Source organism: Euleptes europaea, chromosome 7 (genome assembly GCF_029931775.1).
Source record: "Euleptes europaea isolate rEulEur1 chromosome 7, rEulEur1.hap1, whole genome shotgun sequence".
Taxonomy (NCBI): domain Eukaryota; kingdom Metazoa; phylum Chordata; class Lepidosauria; order Squamata; family Sphaerodactylidae; genus Euleptes; species Euleptes europaea.
This window is the reverse complement of record NC_079318.1, coordinates 9731382-9754135: the sequence shown is the minus strand read 5'-3', so window position 1 is coordinate 9754135 and position 22754 is coordinate 9731382. Positions and strand designations below refer to the sequence as shown.

Here is a 22754-nt window from a genome sequence, read left to right as displayed (position 1 = left end):
TGGCAAATGAGATTCAATGTGAGCAAGTGTAAAGTGTTATTGGGGCAAAAAAACACAACTTCACATATACACTGATGGGATCTGTACTGGCAGCGACAGACCAAGAAAGGGATCTTGGGGTGGTAGTGGATTGCTCGATGAAGACGTCAACCCAGTGTGCAGCTACTGTGAAAAAGGCAAATTTCAACCTGGCCATAATTAGACAAGGAATAGAGAATAAAACTGCTGCTATCATGCTGCTCTTGTACAAATCTATGGCGAGACCATGCTTGGAATATCGTGTACAGTTCTGGTCACCACATCTAAAAAAGGATATTGCAGAGCTTGAGAAGGTGCAGAAAAGAGCAACCAGAATAATCAGGGGACTAGAGTAACTGCCCTGTGAGGAGTTAAAACGCTTAGGGCTGTTTAGCTTGGAAAGAACGGTTAAGGGGAGACATGATAGAGGTCTATAAAATTAAGCATGGCATGGAAAGAGTGGAGAGGGAGAAGCTTTTCTCACTCTCTCATAATACTAGAATGCAGGGTCATCTGCTGAAGCTGGAGGGTGAGACATTCAAAACAGATAAAAGGACGTATTTCTTCACACAACACATAGTTAAATTGTGGAACTCCCTGTCCCAGGATGTGGTGATGGCTGCCACCTTGGAAGGCTTTAAGAGGGGAGTGGGCATGTTCATGGAGGACAGGGCTATTCATGGCTAGTAGTAAAAATGGATATTAGTCATGATGCATACCTATTCTCTCCAGTATCAGAGGAGCATGCCTATTCTATTAGGTGCTGTGAAACACAGACAGGATAATGCTGCTTCAGTTGTCTTGTTTGTGGGCTTCCTAGAGGCACCTGGTTGGCCGCTGTGTGAACACACTGCTGGACTTGATGGACCTTGGTCTGATCCAGCATGGCTTTTCTTATGTTCACTATATTTATATTGCAAAACTTTATTATCAGATTTTGTAACTGAATCAGGGGCCACTACCCTTCTCAAACTCTAGTCATCTAGTAGGATAGGACTGCCAGATCCCTCCTCGCCTTGGTGGGCACTTCAGTAGTAGGGAGGCGATTTGCAAGAATGCAACATGCGCATGCAATAATGTCCCTTCCGGGGTCAACCCGGAAGCAACAGGGACGCTCCAGCACGTCCCTAAAAAAACCTCTGTGGAAACCAGAGAGGTTTTTTGAGGGGCATGCTACAACGTCCCCATCACTTCCGGGTTTACCCTGAATGGGACATTATTGTGCTGCATGCCACTACACGTGCATGTGGGTCACCCCCCCCCCTTTAGCTGGGCTGCTTCCCCCACCCGCCATCTGAGGAGCAGCAGACAGGCCTATTAATTGGCGGCCAATTGCCCACCCTTAACAGGCATCTGGCAACCCTAGAGCTGTTTTTTGGCTTCTGAATATTACATTTTCAGAGAGAGGACATTTCCCAGTTCAGTTTACCATGTTGCAATAAGGTGGGCAGAGAAAAACCCTACAAGCCAGACATCACCCCCAGTCTCTGCAGTCAAAACATTAAGCTGAATATTTGCTCTGAACTACACATATTAATCATCTAAACTGATCCAAATTTCGTTGCTGTAAACAAGTCTTAAATAATTATACTCCACTTTTCTGAGAATGGTAATGCAACATAAGCACTGAGAAGAAACTGGTCTGAGCCTTCCATGTGCACCTGCTCCTTTCATGTTGTTGACATATGAGCGAGTAATGAAGTTTCATCAAGAGATTAGCAGCATACCAGATGTATTTTTGATCTACTCAAGTTTAGCTGCTTGTGGGGGGCAGTGTGTGTGGGAACGCTAAGACCAGTCTTAAAATTTCACAGTGCAAACAATAATTACTTAGCCATGCTCTTTTTCTGTGTCCTTCCTGTTTTTTGTTTAGTTTGTAGAACCACAGCAGTATATTATCATCATGCCAGAATACTTTAGTAAACCTCTCACACACTACTCATAAGTTGTGCCCTTTGTAAGCAATCTCTTCAAATAGACTACTGAGTATATGTTAAAGAATACCATCTGCACACATTAAGAGAGGCCTGGGCTCACAACTGTATGCAGGCATTAAAAACTCACATGACTCGTTGCCTTGGAATAACTTACTGAAGAATTATCAAGAGACTGAAGTGAGCTCGAAATGAATAAAGAGGAGGCAATACAGGAGGTCTAACTCAGGCATCACACAACTCTGCTAAAATATCACCAAGATCTAGCAAAGCCGTTGGCAGAAGCATCACAAATAAAATAAACAAGCCTTTAAAGTATTAAATTAGCTGAAAAATGCAGCTTGAGATAAGTCAAACTGATTTTACTACCCACCACAAAAGGAACAGACAAGATAACAATATGTAGGAAAGGCAGAAGTCTGCCTAACATGACTACACCTTAGTCCTGCCTACGCTCACTCTTCCCTTCCTTCTCCTCAGACTGTAACAGACTAGTACCTACCACTCAACAGTACCTACATTCATGCTATCAAGACTTGGGTGCATTTCAGACAGAGGAAAAATACACATATACATATCATTATTAATGAAAGAATGAGGTGAGAAACATGTAGTCTTATGGCAAAATTATTTCAGTAAAGCTCTGTCCTACCCTTACTAGCAAAAGACTATGAGTATACCTGAGTAATAAGAGAAGCACAGATAAAAAGCCATGAACAACATAAAGGCAATTAAAAAAAAACTTCCTTGCTCCAGACACAAGAAACATTCCTTGCTACAGTCAAGATTTCATATGTTTAATTTCCTGTTTGGCATATACTCCTGCCCCTTTTAGATGACCACTTTTTCTACTGGGATTATCAACACCTAGACAAAAACTACAGTCTTAAAACTATGTACCACTGCATGTAATTATTAGAATAATATTGCTGAGAACATCAGTGGCCTTAAGTGAAACAAGACTTTTCAGAACTCATTTGGAACTGCAGGGTCCTCTAAATTTCATAGATACTAGGATATACGTTACCATCATGAGAAATCTCATTGCACACAAACTGGAGATATTTTAGCTAAGTACAAAAGTTCTCATGATGAAACAGATCTTGAATAATGAAACAGGAATAATAACTACCACTCAACAATTTTCCACATGGGATAAAAAGGGGCAGCTTTGTTTTAAATAATCTTATATTCTAATAGCGGTCAGCCAAACCTTCGGATACTTAAATCTGGTAACTGGGGCTGTGAATGAGCAAGGCAGATCTTTCTATAAACGTGAGAAGGGCCCCAGGTTTGCAGAAAAATATGAAATCTAAAAACAAAACATGGGGGGTTACAAAAAACCCCAAAATGATAAAAGAAGTGGCTGTAGCTTTCCCTCAATGGCTGTTGCTAGTCAACCACAGCATTCCAGGTTGGATTTCTGAGGAGGAAAGGGCCTTCGAGGGAGGACTCATTGGGGCCAGGCCTGTCTAGGATTGCCGATTTTGTGGTGTAGTCTGAGGAGGGCAGGATTTGGGGATGGGAGAGGCCTCATCTGGCTATAAGGCCATAGAGTCCACCCTCCAATTCTCCATGGGGACAGATCTTTTATTGGGAACAGGGCTGTTGAAAAAAAAATTCGGTAAAGTTCGGCTTTGGCAAAATTCGGCCCTTTTAAATTCGGGCCGTGCCGAATTCTGAACACCCCCACTTCGGATCCCCGAAATATGGCGGGAGATCTGGAGTTCGGGGAAAAATTCGGGCCGGGTCTTTGAAGTGCTGGGCGCCGCCAGCCCAGGCGGCGCTCACCACTTCAAAGAGTCGGGAAGGGGGCAGGGGTCTTTAAAGAGCCCCCCCGTGGGCCTTCACGGGGCTTCCATGAAGGCGCGCGGGGGGCTCTTTAAACAGATCTGCGCCTTCCAGCTGGAAGGCGCAGATCTGTTTTAAGGCCCCCCACATGCCGTCAGGGAAGGTGCAGGAGGGGGCAGAGGGGTTTAAAGACCCCCCGCCCCTCTTCCTGGGACTCCCGGGAAGAGGGGCGGTGGGTTGTCAAGCCCCTCTGCGCTGGCAGGGCAGAGGGGTTTAAAGACCCCCCGCCCCTCTTCCCGGGACTCCCGGGAAGAGGAGTGGTGGGTTGTCAAGCCCCTCTGCGCTGTCTGCGCAGGCAGGGCAGAGGGGTTTAAAGACCCCCCCCCGCCCCTCTTCCCGGGACTCCCGGGAAGAGGGGCGGTGGGTTGCCAAGCCCCTCTGCGCTGTCTGCGCAGGCAGCGCAGAGGGGTTTAAGGACTCCCCGCCCCTCTGCTGCTGCCCCAAACCCTGAATTTGCCAAATTTATTCCCGAACACCCTGAACTTGCTGAATTCGGCTCCCTGTTTTCCCGCCTTTTTTGAGTTCGGTTCATCCCAAACTAAAAATTGCCGAATCAGGGGAAATTCAGCTGCTTTTCGGTTCGGGATGAACCGAACCAACAGCTCTAATTGGGAATTCAGCAACAACCTCTGGATGACTTGATACCACACAACTTGCATGACCCAGCTAGGTCTGGCTACTTGCTACTCTTCAACAACAGCAGCCATCCTATGAAAGTCAGCGTATTGTAGTGGTTACAGCTTCAGAGTAGGGTCTAGAAGACCCAGGTTCAAATCACCAGTCTGCCATGAAAGCTCACAGGTGATGTTGTGCCTGTCATATGCCCCAGAGGGCAACTGGTTGGCCACTGTATGAAAACAATTGCAAAATACAAAAGGGCCACAGAGAGTCTTGGATGCAATTTAATAATAGTATGACCCCAATGCGTTTCGCATCAAAGCGTTTCCTCAGGGGTCTAACCTGATAATTAAAAAATTTACAGTTAAAATCTTGAGTTAAAATACGTGATAAAACCATACAAATAATCATGCGAATATCAGTCATAACAAATTTCTAAGCTTACATTTGTTATCACCTAAAAAGTTTTTAAAACTACTTATATAAAAAATTGCTTGTATAAAGACCGCATGTATAAAAAAAACCAAGAATGAACGGAAAGAGAAAAGGAAAACAAACTACTTATCAAACTTTACCATCAACACCACTTCAAAATAATAACTCAAACTGAAATGGTTTTTTTATTTAAATCCACTGCAGCTGGGCTCATTAACACCACATACAGCTGAGCTTAAGTTTATTTCCTTCCCACCCAACTCCAGGTTAGGTAGTACCTGGAGATTTGGAGGGTGGAGCCTGGGGAGGGTGGGGCTTGAGAGGGAGGGACCTTAGGAGAATACCAGAGACCCCACCCTCCAAAGCAGCCATTTCTTCCATGGAAACTAGGGTTGCCAACCTCCAGGTGGGGGCTGGAGATCACCTGGAATAACAACTGGTTTCCAGATGACAGACATCAGTTCCCCTGAAACTGATCAGATTTCCCCATCAGAAAATGAAGAGCTTGGGGTATATAGGAAGTAAGGAGCCTGTGGGTTTGTACCTATGCTCTAATATGTATATTTGAGGCCATCAGACTCTTGGAGGTTACCTCTTCAAAGGCAACATAGAAGATTAAAGGAGAGTAGTAGTTTAAATGATGGAGATGATGAAGCAGAGATGCAAGCAACCCAGAATAACTAGGGCAGAGCAGTGTACCTCCTCCTGTTAGCCAGAACCCAGTAGGCCCCTGACCACCCAGAAGAGTTCTGCAGGTATACACTGTGATGGTGGGAGAATATAGCTTCTTTGCCACCACGGAGTATGTGATTGACAGAGAGGGTATATACCCTGATCCTAAAAATGTAAAGGCAACTGAGATATTTCAACTCCAAAACCTGTCATAGAAGCCTATTGATTTCTGGGAATGACAAATTTCTTGGCACATTTTCCTGCCTTGCTTATCAGATCTTACTCAATTAATGCTGCTATCAAACTCTCAGTCAGTCATGAGCCCAAGTCAGGAACAAGTCTTTCAGGACACTGAAGAGTCTCTCTCACCATAACACCTAATCTGGTGACTTCTGATCCAAATAGTAAAACTATTATTCCAGCAGATATTTCGTCTTATGCACTGGATGCAATACTGCAACAATACCAAGAGGATGGACAATTTCAGGTGAATGATTTTGCTTCAAGGACATGGTTAGCATCAGAAAAGCAATGTGCCCATAAGCATTAGCATCATGCTTGCCTGTACCAAAGGTACATAAACTTCATCAGCAGTTTTAAATTAGTTGTATGCTAGTATGAAAGTGCCTCCCCCCATAACATAATTATGTCCAGAGTCCAAACTGGACACACTCCGCCATTCTGTGTTTTACTGTTTTGTTTTATTTTCAAAATCCTCTTTCTTCAGGCAAAATGTTTTCCATCTCCTTAATGGATTTTATATAGCTGTTCCCAATATCTCCTTGGGTCTTTCATCACTACCACCCCTGAGGTCCTTCTGTCCCCCAATCATCTTCATCTACTGGACATTCCAACACATTTTTAGCTACTTCACACCAGCTTTTTTCTCACTAGCAAAGAGGCCACACAGCCATAAGAAAACTAGCTGCTTACACTCCAAAAACAGAACACCCAGCAAACACTTTGGGTGGCCCTAAAAACAAGGGCCTCACCATACCAGGACCAAGATATTACTGTTAACACAGCATAATTCATTAAATAAATTTATAATTAGAAGTTTCAACCCATAACATATCACATTGAAAATTAAAGTTCTTTCCCCCCCTGGCAGTTTCTACAAGTTTTATACAACGTGTTGACTCTACAGTCTTTCAACATCCAAAGTTTGAAGTAAGCTAATACTGAAACATAAGAGCAAACGGTAGTAAAAAGGTGAATGTTATTTCAAAAGGTGCAACAATTAAGCAATCCTACACCCCAGGTTTTAGGCATTTTATGCAGTGTGGTTCACAAAAGTAATATGAAATCCTTATACTCTCTCCTCAACATCCAAAATAATTTGCTCAACAGGTAGAACAAAACATTTGCTACAATATTGTTCAGTTGCCGTGTTCTTTAAAGTTTAACTATTTAACTATTAACTATTTAACTATGGGACTTATTGTTTGCTTTATACTGCACTTAAGAAGTTGGCTTTCATTAAAATTAAACCATGGTTTAATGTTTTTTATGTACACAACTTTCCTGGGAGAAGCTTTGCAACTGGATTTATTAGTTGGGTTTTATATACAGACATATAAAACCCAACTAATAAATCCAGTTGCAAAGCTTCTCCCAGGAAAGTTGTGTACATAAAAAACATTAAACCCTGCTTCGCCCAGGGTAGGAACCAGCAGGTGTCAAAATTCTCCCTTTGTCACATGCTTTTTATTTATTCTCCACTGGGTAGATCACAGTGGTGCAATTTAAGCTGCTAGTTCTGCCTTTGACAACTTCCTGCTTTCATGGCATTAAACTGTTTGTTTTATTTCTAATCCTACCACTATTAAGTCTCTGTGAATTGATAGCTTCTTTATATTCACATTAGCTTCCCACTTTCTCAGGGATCCATCTCATTGTGGCTGATTTCAGTTACAGAAACATTCATATATTATTCTTTCTGCTCAGACTCAAGCAGCTTCCCATCTAACCTTTCTGAAACAAAACAAAAACAAAAAGAGCCTTGGCTACTTACCGTGAAGGCTTCTTCTGCTCAGAGGGACGAAGGGCATCTTCATTAAGGGAGAAGGGCATCTTCATTATGGGTGTTTCCTTTTCCTCTTATCTCGGGAGGCAGGAACCAAATATTTAAATTTTTCTGACCTCTGAGGGTAAACGCCCCCTTGTGATCAGTTAAAGACTTTCCGAGCCTTATATATTTAAGATAGACTGAAGAAACATGTTAGTTATAATTCTATACAAGAAATAAGTTCCTAATAAACATTAACGATGAACCTTTAGGATAACTATAAGTCATGAACCAACAAACAGCGTTTAACTTGAATTGAATGTCAACTGGAAGTTAGATGTAACCATGATTACCTGTAATTTTATTTTATTTGTTTTATTTATATTTTACTGACGTCTGGGCGGGCAAGATGCCCTTCGTCCCTCTGAGCAGAAGAAGCCTTCACGGTAAGTAGCCAAGGCTCTTTCTCGCTCAGAGGGAGAAGGGCATCTTCATTATGGGACATACAAGAGCTGTCCCCCGCCCTTGGGAGGGTTAGACGTCCTGAAGTATACTTTGCAGTACTCGTCTGCCTAAGGCGGCATCTGCTGACAAGTATAGATCTAATTTGTAGTGTCTCACAAATGTGGACACCGAGGACCAAGTTGCAGCCTTACATATCTCTTCCATAAAGCACGGCAGTCGAAGGCTGCTGAAGTAGCCGCACTTCTTCCCAAGTGGGCAGTAACGCCCGCAGGAGCAGGTAGGTTACTTATTCTATAAGCCTGTGTTATGTATAAGGTGATGGTCCTACTAATGGATGCCTTGGACATATGCTTGCCCTTGTCAGGTGGTGAGATATGAACGAATAAGGAGTCAGAGTTCCTAATAATTTTAGTAAGATAAATGTAAACAGGTAGTGCCCTTCTTAGGTCTAGCTAGTGCCAGGCCTTCTCCTTAGGATTCTTGGGGTTAGTGCAGAAGATGTAAGCGCTATGTCCTGCTCCCTGTGAAACTTGCAGCTACAGTTTGTCCTATCTCAGTGATTGGTTCGAATGGTAGTTGTGTGAGTGCTGTCAAAGCTGTGTGCAGGCTCTAGTTGTGAACCTGTGTCTAACAGGAGGCGCTAAATAACTGACGCCCCTTAAAAAGGCTTTTATGTGATGGTGTTTGGTTAAGCGGTATCCAGATACCTTGGGTACTATGGTAGCTATAGATGCCAGTTGCCTTTGTAGAGTGCAGGTAGCTAGCCCTAAGCTCTGTCCCTCCTGATGGCTTCCTTGTTGTCAATATGGTAGTGACGGCCACCGGGCTATAACCTAGGGCGATAAGTCATCTCCTTTCAGTGCCCATGCGGTCAGTTTGTACCACCCTGGATTGGGATGGCATATTGGGTCTTGTAGAGGGAGATCTTGTCTGTCTGGAAGTCTCCAATGGTTCTGTATGGACATCTGAATTATAGATGGGGACCACGGTCGTCGCAGCCAATATGGAGCTATGAATCTGACTGATGCTTTTTGAAGTCGTACCTTTCTCAATACCCTTGGAGGGAGGGGGGGAACCCGTACAGTAGGTCGTGTGGCCCTGGTGACATTAAGAGATCCATTTGTTCCGCCCCCTGTTGACGGTACATGGAATAGTACCTTGGCAGCTGGTGGATGATGCTGGATGCAAACAGATGAATCTGTGGCATGCCGAATCTCTGAGTAATAAGTTGAAAGACCTCTGGATGTAGAGACCATTCTGCCTCGCTGATGTCCTGTCTGCTGAGCCAGTCTGCTTGTATGTTGACTGTGCCCTGAATATGTTCTGCTGATTTTGATGAGAGGTTGGACTCGGCCCAAGGAAAAATGTAGTCGCTTCTGAGGATCGTCCTGATTTCTAGGGCACTGATGTGAAGATTCTGTTCTTGATAGTCCATGTTGCTTGAGCCATTGTCCCTTGAGTGTGGCTTCCCAACCTGATAGACACGCGTCCGTGAAGATTTGAATTGGTGTTGGACGGAGATACCCACTTCCTTTCGTCAAATTCTGAGACTGAAACCATCATACTAGTCTTGATCTGACTTCATCGGTCAGGATGAGATTTCTGTCACTTCTTCCTTGGTATGTCTCTTTGGTACGGCCTTAAGAACCATTGAAGAGGTCTTGCTCGTAAGCGTGCCCCTTGAACTGCGGGAATGCATGCAGACATGTGACCCTTCAGTTTGGTCAGGGACATTAGAGAAGGCGACCGGGAATTAATCGCTTTCTTTGCTAGAGATGAAATGTTGTGGATTTTTGTCCACTGGAAGGTATAAGGAGTTTGTCAGTGTGTCTATGTCCATCCCCCATCTCTCTCAATCGTTGGGATGGAACTAAGTGGGTCTTTCTGAAGTTGATTATGACCCGTGTTCTGTTAACCTCTTCAGAACTCTCTCTGAATGATCTATGCTCTGCTAGTTTGAGCTTGCGCAAATCAGAATGTCGTCTGAGAAGGGTGCATTCTCACGCCCTCCTCGCGCAGAGATGTGACTGGTGTGTCCAGAACTTTGGTGAATACTCGAGGAGGGGCGATGATAACCCGAATCGTAAGGCCCTGAATTGGAAGAGGTGTCCCTTGTACGGGAACCGAAGGAAACAACAATGTGCCGGGTGTATTAGAATGTAAGAAAATGCTTTTCCCTGAGGACCTGTGTGACTGACTTTAGTGTCTCCATCCTGAAGCGCTTTAATGGGATAATCTGTTCAGAAACTTGAGGTCTAGGATGGCTTTCCATCCGCCGCCTTTGTTGGGAACAGTAAAGAATACTGAATAGACTCCCAATGTATGCTCTAATGGTGAGACTGGCTCCATCGCCTTGATGTCTAAGAGGCCTCTGAAGTTCTATGGATTTTTTTTTTTTTGGGGGGGGGGAATGTTGGAGATATTACTAGTCGATGTGAAGGAGTGTAAGAAAAACTCTATCTGATAGCCTTGTGAGATAATGTTTGTGACCCAGAGGCCTGGTTGGGAGGTGACCACTGACGGTGTAATAGGCTGAGCCTGCCTTCCACTGACTGGTGGCTGGCGTCACTGTTTGGTTGGGCGGTCGGGTTTATCCCCTTTATTGCCCTGGAAGGTGGAGGATTTTGGAGATTTATTGAATCGTCCTCTTTACTAAAGGAGCTGCGATTCTGGTTCCGGTGGTTTCTAGGTTGATCAGGTCTGTATCTTTGAAGTATGTGGTATGCACGAAAGGACATGGAGTGATCCCTTGGATTCTTTGCGTAGAAACTTGTCTTTGGTCTCCACTGATATGGGGACCAAATTGTCTCCAAGCAAGGTCTTTCCCTGATACAGGAAGCCCATAATAACCAATTTTGATCTATATACTCCGCTTGCCAGGGGCGTACCCAGAGAGCCTTTCTGGCAGCTGAGGCTGTGGCTAGTGTTCTAGCTGCATATGACATGTTATCTAAGGAGGAATCAGCTAGAAAGAATACCACTCTCGAAAACATGGATGACATAGTATCTAAGGTAGAATCAGCTGGAAGGATACCACTCTCAAAAAAACATGGATGCCCTTCTGGCATCTGATGCTGCGGCTAGTGTGCTAGCTGCATATGGCATGGTATCGAAGTTCGAATCAGTTAGAAAGAATACCACTCTCAAAAAACATGGGTACTCCTGTAAAGGCGTTTCTTTCTTCCTGTGGAAAAAGTTGATATAACTTCCTAGTCCAAATTATTGCCGCTCTGTATACTAGGGCAGATGTGATAGAAGCGCTTGATAGTGAGTGCCAAGGCCTCTGAGCATTTATGCCTGCTAACTCTGCCTTCCTATCTGTAGGGTCCCTAATCATGGCAAGGCCATGTAACAAGGTTGAAGGAGTGAAGGCAGTGACAGGTGATTCTACTGAAGGCACTTTTAGAATTTTAAAAGCACCGATAAACCAAATATAAAGGCTTCCTAGAGGCTGTGGAGCATTGTATGGGTGCCATTGGTTTCTCCCGCTCTGCTTTCAACAGAGTTAGAAATAATCAAGCGCTGGCACAAACCTATCTGGAGTCTTTTCTCCCACTCTGAGTCCTCTGAGAGATCAAGAGTAGCTAGGTTTTTATGCCAATGCAGAAGGAAATCTTCTGCGTTAAATACTATAGACAGTCTGGGTACCAATTGGCAATTTTGTGACCGTGAATTAGCTTTCAGCGCTGCTTAGGCTGGCCAGCACGTACTCTCTTGGTACTACTTGGACTGGTGATTGGCTCACCAGGATCTCAGGCAGAGGTCTTCCACATCACCTACTACCAGAATTGGCCCTCTGCATGCCAATCCGACGCTCTGCCACTGAGCCACAGCCGTTCCCCTGCTTTGGCTGATATTCTGCCCTTTTAGCAATCAGATTACTGTTTGTGGTGCTGGAGGGTGTGATCCCTACGATGCCCTTAAGCCATCTGAGAAGGCGTTTTTAATCAGGGCGGAGAGCTCTGCTCTTACAGGAGTAAAACAGGCTGCATCTATGGGGGGGGGCGAAGTCACCTTACCGGCAGTCGATGTCTCCGTTGATGCTTCCCGTCCTTGAATAATAATAGGCGAGCCGCCTGAGGACGGAGCATTGCGAGGCAAAAAGGCGAGCCGCCAGCCTCCTTCATTTTCCCCGTTTGTGCAGTGTGGGAGAAGTGGCTACAGCCGCTGTGTTCTCCTGGCTGCTTCCCGCTGCTTCCCGTCCTTGAATAACAATAGGCGAGCCGCCTAAGGACGGAGCACGGCGGGCGAGGCAAAAAGGCGAGCCGCCAGCCTCCTCCATTTCCCCCGTTCATGCTGTGTGGGAGGAGCGGCTACCGCCGCTGTTTTCTCCCGGCCGCTTTCTGTTGCGATCTGGCAGTCGCGTCTTTCAGGCGCGGCAGAGCAGCGTGCGTTTTGCAGCAGGCATTTGGCGCGCTTGTTAGCGGTTGAGCCAAGCCGTTTGTACTTGCCTGCGCCGTTCTTGCCGCTTTTGCCTTTCCCTTTTGAGTTTTGGTCCTCAGGTCACCAGAGTGACTGTCCGAGGGTTCATCTAATTGTAGTGGTAAGGCCACTAGCAGGCTAGGGTCTAAATTGGCAGGCGCTATATAGCTGTCCTGATGCCGATCCGCCATTTTTTTTTTTTTTTTTTTTTGGCGGGAAAAGACCCTTCTGAGGAGAAAAGGCAGAAAATTAAGACAGTAAATAGAATTGAGTAGTAGATTAGTTAGGTTAAGTTTAGGTTTGTTAAAATAAGAATATTTTTAGGTCTAATAAGTAAGGTTAAGGTTTCTCTATTATTTCTGTAGCAGAGAGCTGCTAGAAGGCTGCTCTCCCGTTCAAGGCAGGAAATAGAACTGATCACAAGGGGGCGTTTACCCTCAGAGGTCAGAAAAATTTAAATATTTGGTTCCTGCCTCCCGAGATAAGAGGAAAAGGAAACACCCATAATGAAGATGCCCTTCTCCCTTAATGAAGATGCCCTTCTCCCTCTGAGCGAGAAAACCCAGAAACCACCAAGAGAATCACTTTAACAGTGGCATCCAGATTTACCACAAAGAACCTTCTCTACAATTCGGCCACAGGAATAGTAATAAGGCTTTCTGGAAAACTAGTTGCCCTTGTCAAATACTACAACTGTGCTACCAAAGGCTGTTTTTAAAAACCATCATGACCTATCATAAATGGATATAACAAATGTGTCATGTGACCTCCCAATAAACAAGTATAATAACTGGCTTTCGAAAACCTAGTTCAATATATGAAATAGACTGATTGTATGATTTGCTAGGATAAGTCATAAGAGGGCACTGCAGTACTCGGAGCACATGCACTCAAGTGGCACTGGAAAGAAAATTGTACCCAAGAAAAAATGTAGAATAAGGTAGAGATGAACCCTGTGCTCAATCTCAAGGACTGCTAAGTAAGCACAGGAGTAGGGCTTTGCTGGCCAAGAAGAATGTTGAGACACCCCAACCCTATGTTTTCAGGCAAATTGGACAATGTTCTAGTGCTGTGGTTCCCAAACTTTTTGAGTATGAGGACCCAGTTTTAACACCCAAAAAATCCAGAACCCCCCTTCCGCATGACAGTAGTTGTACCATTAGTACCCACTGATTGAGAAGATATATAATGACAAGATCGAAATGACAACACATACTGTCAATGTAGATTTGTGGAGCCCTTGCTATAACTCTGCATCCCTCCAAAAGCCCCCAGGTTGAGAACCCCTGTTCTAGTCTACAACACCAGCCTTACACTAGATGTTACTTTAGCTGCTGCAGCACACACAGAAGGTTTATGACAGCTAGAACCTTGGAAATGATTGCACTATAAAATAAAATTACAGAAGACATCATATAGGTATTTATAACGTTTCTTTTAAAAATATTTGAAGTCCATCAATGCCCTTATTTTATATACTGGGGGGGGGGGAAACACCCCCACCTTCCACAAATTAAGAGGACCATGAGTTGCACTAGGATCCATTCTCTCATTTTCTGTTGGGAAAGAGAGGGCAACCTCTACTAAATTATATTGTTACTATTGAGAATCTGGGCAACTGTGGGAACCTTAGCCCTCACCAGACACTGGGCAGAGAGATAGTGCAAGATTTGCAAAACTCTGAACCTTCTCCAAACCCAGGTATCACCTCACTGCTTCCCAAAGTTTTTGGTGTGTGTGTGTGTGTGTGAATGTTCATGTATGAAAAAGGAAAAAGGTCAATAGGAACTGCTAATTATCCGTTTGCTAAACCCAGCTAAAATTTTGATGAGCCATAAGCATCTCAACTACAGTACAGAGTAGGTAGAGAAGAAGAGTTGGTTTTTATACGCCGACTTTCTCTACCACTTAAGGGAGTTGTTCAAAACAGATAAAAGGAAGTATTTTTTCACACAACGCATAGTTAAATTGTAGAACTCCCTGCCCCAGGATGTGGTGATGGCTGCCAGCTCAGAGGGCTTTAAGAGGGGAGTGGACATATTCATGGAGGAGAGGGGTATTCATGGCTATTAGTTAGAATGGATACTAGTCATGCTGCATACCTATTCTCTCTAGTATCAGAGGAGCATGCCTATTGTTTTGGGTGCGGTGGAGAGCAGGCAGGATGGTGCTGCTGCACTTGTCTTGTTTGTGGCTTCCTAGAGGCACTTGGTCGGCCACTGTGTGTGAACAGACTACAGGACCATGGGCCTTGGTCTTATCCAACAGGGCCTTTCTTATGTTCTTATGACTCAAACCGGCTTACAATCACCTTCCCTTCCCTTCCCCACAACAGACATCCTGTGAGGTAGGTGGGGCTGAGAGAGCTCTTAACTTAACTGTAACTTGCCCAAGGTCACCCAGCTGGTTTCGTGTGTAGGAGTGGGGAAACAAATCCAGTTCACCAGATTAGCCTCCGCCGCTCATGTGGAGGAGTGGGGAATCAAACCTGGTTCTCCAGATCAAAGTCCACCGCTCCAAACCACTGCTCTTAACCACACCACCATGCTGGTTTAGCAGAACCTCTAAACCTAGACAATGTTAGCTAGAAACAAATATGTCTAATTTGCTTTGAAAAACAGGGAATAACAATACAATGAGAAATACATGCATGTCCTCGGAATCTCAGAACACATTCCATGTTGTTCTAATGACTCTGGAAGAATCTCAACCTGTTTTTGAATTTAATTTTGAGTACTGTAGTGTAAATAGCTAAAGTACTCATTTTACCTAAATTTTACCTGCTAATGGGAGATCTGATTTTGATTAGTGCTGCAGGCCTGGGAGGGTGGGGGCAATGATCCTTTCCCCAAATGCTATTTATGTAGTTCAGTGGCGGGGAACCTTTTTTCTGCCAAGGGCCATTTGGATATTCATAACATCATTCGAGGGCCATACAAAATTATCAACTTAAAAATTAGCTGACAAAGCCCCAAACAGGCAACTGCCCCAGATGACCCCCCCCCCCGGCATGGGCAAGCAGGCAGGCATCCAACCAGTGGCGCACTCGCCCACCTGGTGGCACAGGATGGTCTGTTGCACCAGCCGGGCATAGCCATCCAGCAGCACGCCGGAGTTGCTCCTGCTCCGCATGGTCGGGGCCGGATTCTACAGCTGGCTTCTGCTACCTCCGCCTGCAGGGATGAAATGAGGACACACTGGCTAAGAACTCCCCCCCCCCCAGCGCGCATTCTGCCCCGGCTCCCTTTAACCCCTCCATTGTTGCACTTCCACCCCCAGCTCTCTTGTAGTACAGAGGGAATACGTTCTCCATAGCCCAGGTGGGAAAGGGTTAACACAGTTTCTTGGGGGGGTCCTAGCAGCTCCATAGCTAACGACTCTTCTGTAAGGGGAAAAAAAGGTTCCTTTTCTTGGCAAAACAAACTCACATCCACCTTGAATAGAGGCTATTCCTGTCTGCGGGAGGGGGCAGATCACCAGTCTTAGATCCTTCTGAGCTAGAGATCTGCCAGGACTCATGAAGGGCCAGACCAAATGATTTTGCGGGCCTTAAACGGCCCCAGGGCCTGACGTTCCCCACCCATGATGTAGTTTGACTATCAGATGAAATCACCAGGCTCCCTTTTAGAGGCACCAACAAAAAGCAGAAAAGGTAATTAAAGCTACAAGCAATAAAACACCAGTGTAGATGGTCTGCAAGCAGACCAGTGCAAACGCATTGTGGAACAACAGGTCTTAGCATTTCATGAGGTTACTGAAGAGGCGTTTGAGTGTGAGAAATTCCAGACACTATAAACAACGCAATCCTGCGAAACCCTGCACAAATCATTTACAATGCAGCAATTATTGGTCCATTTCACTTCTGAGTTTTGAGGATAAAAATATCTTTAGGAGTGAAAGAGACTGAATAATTTGTCTTAATGGTTAGCAAGAATGTCAAGCTGCTTGCATATTCATATGAATCTCAAAAGAAGGAAGTACCAGGGGTTGCCTTACAACATACAGTTCATTAATATTGGTTGGTCCTAATTTGGCATCTTAATTAATTGACTCCTGGGAGCTGACTGGTACCCTATAAGCTCAATGCCTCTTTCCCTAGCATGCCCTTTGGCAGTGTCCATATGGAGAAGTCAGGATAGAAATAACTTACTCCTTTTTATCTAACAACTTTTAAAGAGCTCAGCATAATACTATGAATTTAGAACTAGGAAGAATTTCAAGTATTTTAACCATTTATCTTCTATGCCTATCGTTGCCTGTGCTCTTTGATGTTCCTCATTTTTCTGAGTGCTGGTCAATAAAATATTCCCTTCATGTTCTTAAATTCTGGCTAGTGATAATGCAAGATCAAACCCAAACTGTGATCTAGAGAGCTGGTGTGGTGTAGTGGTTAAGAGTGGCGGACTCTAATCTGGAGAACTGGGTTTGATTCCCCACTCCTCTACATGAATCCTGATGGGTGATCTTGGGCCAGTCACAGTTCTCTCAGAACTCTCTCAGCCCACGCAGAGACAGGCAATGGCAAACCACCCACCTCTGAACTTCTCTTGCCTTGAAACACCTATGGCAGGGATGTCAAACTTATTTGTTTGAGGGCCGGATATGACATAAATGTCACTTGGTCGGGCCAGGCCAGGCCTCGTCAACCCAGATCGGGACTGGGGGAGTGCTGCCTTGGCTGGCTCACAGGGCAGATAAAAGCTCCCAAGCGGCCAGAACACTTTATGTGAAATATTGGAAAGATAAAGCAACACCCTCGCCGAAAGAGTGGATTACAAAAATGTATGAGTCTGCAGACATGGCCAGACTATCCAATTGGCTTCAGAATAAGTTAACGGAGGAACATCAGCAGAAATGGCAGAAATTTTATGATAGAAATCTGTAAAGCAAATATGGACTGAAAAAGCACATAACATAGATAAATAGCTGACCTGGACAGAAGAAAAAAACAAGCATGAAAGTTGTAATGAGGGATTTTGAAATTAATGTTAGATTATACCGATGGGCTTGACATGGATCAACCCACTCACTGTTTTTTTTCATGAACTTTCATTCCCCTATCCCCTTTTTTTAAAAAAAAAAAGCTCCCAAGGGGCTGCATCCGACCCTCAGGCCATATGTTTGACATCCCTGAAAAGATTCTAAGTATATTTCTGGACCTGCATTCTGCTTATTCAGTATGCTTTTATCTCACTTGTTCTCTCTTTGAGGCACCCTAAAATATGGATATGATATCAAGTAATATCTGAGAAAGGCAGCTCCTAATTCACTACAGTGACTGGTACTAAATGAATTGCACTATCTAGTCCACTTAAAATCCCATGACTAATTCATAGAAAAAATAAAAACTCAACCTTCAGTAAAATAGCTATAATGAAGTTGCAACACAGCTGTTTATAGAATAAGAAAGTCGTATCAAGCAGAAAAGTAATCTGAGTGCCTTGAAAAAACAAAAACTTTTTTTTCTAGTCAGCATAGGCACCAGATAAGTGATTCTTGCAATGCTAAATAAAACATGAGTCCAGTGGCACATTAAAAACCAACAATATTTATTCCCGCATAAACTTTTGGGATTCATAGCTCACTTAGAATCATAGAGTTGGAAGGGACCACAAGGGACATCAAGTCCAACCCCCTGCACAATGCAGGAAATTCACAACTACCTCCCCCCTCCACACCCCTAGTGACCAGAAGATGGCCAAGATGCCCTCCCTCTCATCATCTGCCTAAGGTCACAGAATCAGCATTGCTGACAGATGGCCATCTAACCTCTTCTTAAAAACCTCCAGGGAAGGAGAGCTTACCAGCTCCCGAGGAAGCCTGTTCCACTGAGGAACCGCTCTAACTGTTAGAAAATTCTTCCTAATGTCTAGATGGAAACTCTTCTGATTTAATTTCAACCCATTGGTTCTGGTCCGACCTTCTTGAGCAACAGAAAAAAACTCGGCATCCTCCTCTAGATGACAGCCCTTCAAGTACTGAACATGGTTATCATATCCCCTCTCAGTCTTCTCCTCTTCAGGCTAAACATACCCAGCTCCTTCAACCTTTCCTCATAGGACTTGGTCTCCAGACCCCTCACCATCTTTGTTGCCCTTCTCTGGTCACGTTCCAGCTTGTCTACATCTTTCTTAAATTGTGGTGCCCAAAACTGAACACAGTACTCTAGTTGAGGTCTAACCAGAGCAGAGTAAAGCGATACCATCACTTCGCGTGATCTGGACACGATACTTCTGTTGATGCAGCCCAAGATGCATTTGCCTTTTTAGTTACAGCATCACACTGCTGACTCATGTTCAGTGTTTGGTCTACTAAGACCCCAAGATCCTTTTCACACACACACTACTGCTCAAACAAGTCTCCCCCATCCTATAATTATGCATTTGATTTTTCCTAACTAAATGCAGAACTTTACATTTGTCTTTGTTGAAGTACATTTTATTAGTTCTAGTCCATTTCTCCAGCCTGTCAAGATCACCCTGCATCTTGGCTCTGTCTTCTACCGTATTTACTACCCCTCCCAATTTAGTATAATCTGCAAATTTAATAAACATCCCCTCTATTCCTTCATCCAAATCATTTATAAAGATGTTGAACAACACAGGGCCCAGCACAGATCCCTGAGGAACTCCACTAGTCACTTCTCTCCAAGTGGACGAGGAACCATTAACTAGCACTCTTTGGGTACGATCTGTCAACCAGCTGCAGATCCACCTAACAATAACAGGATCTAACCCACATTTTCCCAATTTGTCAACTAGAATACTATGTGAAACCTTATCAAGAGCCTTACTGAAATCTAGATAAACTATGTCTACAGCATTCCCCTGATCCAGCAAGGTAGTAACTTTCTCAAAAAAGGAGATATGATTAGTCTGACATGACTTATTCTTGAGAAACCCATGCTGGCTCTTAGTGATCAGATCCATCCTTTCTAAATGCTCAAGGACGGACTGTTTGATGATTTGTTCGAACACTTTTCCTGGTATAGAAGTCAAGCTGATGGGTCAGTAGTTACCTGGATCTTCCTTTTTCCCCTTCTGATGGGGACAACATTTGCCCACCTCCAATCTTCTGGCACCTCACCTGTTTGCCAAGACTTTTCAAAAATAATGGACAGAGTTTCTGAAATTACATCGGCAAGTTCTTTGAGTACCCTTGGGTGCAATTCATCTAGTCCAGAGGATTTTGTATCATTTAAAGAAACCAGGTGTTTGTGCACTACCCCAATGCCAATTCTAGGCTGCAAATCCCTTCCCTCATCACATGTTCTGTTTATGCCATGTTGAGCACCACTTCCCTCACGAGAAAAAACTGAGGAAAAGTAGGAATTGAGGAGTTCTTCCCTCTCTTCATCTCCTAAATGAACGATACTTTATCAGCTGTATCGTGCCCCACTACTAGGTCAATACTTTTATCCTGAAAGCTGCAAACATTAGAAAGGATCAGGGACAGCTGTTCAAGAGGCCCATTTAAAGCAAGACCCAAGCAAATGAGTGAGTAGTCCACTCAGAATAGGTGAGGACCACTCCCCACAACAAATAAACGGAACTTCCACATTAAATAATCTTGCAGAAGTTATGGCATTTAAAACAAATTCTTTTACAGGGGCAGTCAAGAATTTGTTTTAAACTCTGCAAGTTTAGTTTTTGCTAGATACTAGAAAAAGAATGTAACTCCGAATAAAGAGGAGTGGTTGGAGAAACTAAAAGAATGTGTACAGTCAAGGGAACTAATCTGTATATTGCATGAGAGCCAGCTAGTTCCCCTTTCCCCCTCGCCCGATCTTTCCTGGTCTTCCCGGGGCCGCTATGGCCCAGTGCCCCAGCCTGAAGCCTTCCTCCCTTCCCTTCCCGGGCTTGCAAGGGCTGGAGCGGTCCCGCAAGCGCAGCCAAGATCCTTCCCCCTCCCTCTTTGTCTTTTACTCCCTCTCTTTCATTCTCTTTTTCTTTCTGTCTTCTCACTTTCTCTCTCTCTTTCTTTCTCTTTTTTTACTCATTTTCTCTCTTTCCTTCCTCTTTTTCTGTCACTCTCCTGTTCTTCCTTTCTCTCCCTCTTTCACCCTCTTTCTCCCTTTTTCTCCCTTTCTCTCTCTTTCCTTCCCTCCCTCCCTTTTTCTTTTCCTCTTTCTCTTTCTTTCTCTCCCTCTCTTTCTTTCCCTCTCTCCCTTTTTCTTTCTTTCCCTCCCTTTCTTTCCTTCTTTTTTACTTCTTTTCTTCCTGCCTTCGTTCCTTCCTTCTTTCTCTCCCTCCCTCCCTTTCCTTCTCTCCTTCCTTCCCTCCCTCCCTCCCTCCCTCCCTCTCTCTCCCTCTCTCTCCCTCCCTCCCCCCTATTAGTTTCACTCTTTCTGTCTCTTTCTCCCGCTTTATTTCTTTCTCTTTCTTCTTGTCTTTCTGGATTGGGAGAGTGCTGAAGGCTCAACAGTCAAGGCTGCCAGTCCTCCCCTAGTCCATATCTGGGCTGCTGGGTCTGCTGTGGGCTTGCCAGCCAAGGCAGTCATGCCACCCCAACCCCCCAATCCAGATATGGGCTGGTGAGCCCACTGCAGGTTCGCAAGCCAAGGCTGCCACCCCCCTGGTTAAAATTTTTAACAGAATTAATGGCAGGGACTAGAGATACAAACTTCATAGAAGACACTTTCAAAGTCACTTAATGATTTTTTTACTTAAAATACAAGCATACTTTACAAAATAACAATAAGACTATTAAATAAAAGAAAATACTGTTGTAAGCTCTAGTCCTGCGGCCCCATTAAACAGTCTTCAGCAGACACCAATCCACAAAAGCAGTTTTATTGGGTAGAATCGACAGGTTTCAGAAGCCATATTCAAAAGGACACTAGTAAGGGTCAAAGGCAAGGTACACAACATATATGGAAGAGCAAAAGGAGATAACCGGTTACCCAGGCAACCTCCCCTCCAGGAGGCAGGAAGGAGTACTTGGCGATTCCCACAGTATGGGAATCTATGAAGGCTAAACATGGGGCATAGACTGGCCTTGGACAGAATAGCACAACAGCACCTGGAAGCAGCACAACCGAACTACCACATACCATCCTCATGGCCTGCTCCTGACATTCTGCCCCCCTAAAGACCCCCCTTCACCCTCCCACCGTGGGTTTGTGAGGGTAGGCGGCATGGAATTCTTGTACTAAGCAGGGGGCGGAGACATCACAGGCGCACACCCATTCATCCTGGACAGGACTAAAATGTTTCCAGCGGACCAGGTACTGAAGGGAACCGTAGCGAATGCGAGAATCCAGTATTTTAGCTACTTCAAAATGCTCCTTCCCCCCCACCACCATTTCAGGCACTTTGGGTTGTGGCTCAGGATGCCATTTTTGGGAAGGAGCATATGGTTTTAAAAGACTGACATGGAACACAGGATGAATTCTTCGTAGAGACTTGGGCAAGGAGAGTTCCACAGCCACTGGATTAATAATCCGGAAAACGGGGAACTTGGCACTGAGTTTATTGCACGGGCGGGTGGATCGTAGGTTCTTGGTGGACAGATAGACAAGGTCCCCCACTTTGCATTCCTTACCGGGGGAACAATGTTTGTCAGCCTGAGCCTTGTAACGCCATTTGGCTTGCTCCCGATTTTTAACCAGCCATGACCAGGTTGTTTGAATTGAACGTACTCATCTGGCCACGTCAGCTCCCCCCTCCTCCTCAGAAACATCAACATGACCAGTGGGGCCAAACTCTTTACCATGGACAACCTGGAAAGGGCTGAACCCTGTGGATTGGTGAACCGCATTATTATAAGCATATTCAGCAAAAGGCAACAGGTCTACCCAATCATCTTGATGGTAATTAACATAACAGCGTAAATAGCATTCCAACACCGCATTCACTCGTTCGGTTTGACCATCCGTTTGGGGATGTAAGGCACTAGACAGTCCTTGTTCTACTCCGACCAATCTGAGAAAAGCCTTTCAAAATTTGTCCTTCCACCCCCTCCAAAGTTGTGTCGGCGGGCAGTTTGACCGGGGACGGAGCCGACACAGGTGCTGGGAGCAACTGAACGGGGCGCTCGGGTCCCCGCACCTTGGGAACCATAGCTGTCAGTCACTCAGGGGGAGGAGGAAGCTAGGCAGGCGGCACTGCTGGCTCAGCCGGGTGTGGGGCTTCCCCTCCCACCGAAAGCGGCGGTGGTGGGGATCGGGTCTGAGAACGGGTTTGTATGGCCAAAGTGGGCAATAGACCTCGTTGGGCAGGGGTGAAGAGCGACTCTGTGGGCCGATCAACGGTGGGATATTGGGGAAGTCTGGATAAAGTGTCAGCCAGAAGGTTTTCCTTCCCTGGTATATATTTTAGAACAAATCGAAA

At 44.8% G+C, this 22754-nt stretch overlaps 1 protein-coding gene across 1 annotated transcript in view; it reads right to left on the bottom strand.

Moving 5' to 3' along the window:
- The window catches only part of UST (uronyl 2-sulfotransferase), a 160943-nt gene extending 138459 nt beyond the window's left edge, over positions 1–22484 (bottom strand). Inside the window, exon 1 of the mRNA XM_056852620.1 lies at positions 22343–22484. Within this exon, the coding sequence (XP_056708598.1) occupies positions 22343–22484 (142 nt within the window). The remainder of the gene's footprint in view (positions 1–22342) is intronic.
- Between the last annotated feature and the right edge of the window lie 270 nt (positions 22485–22754).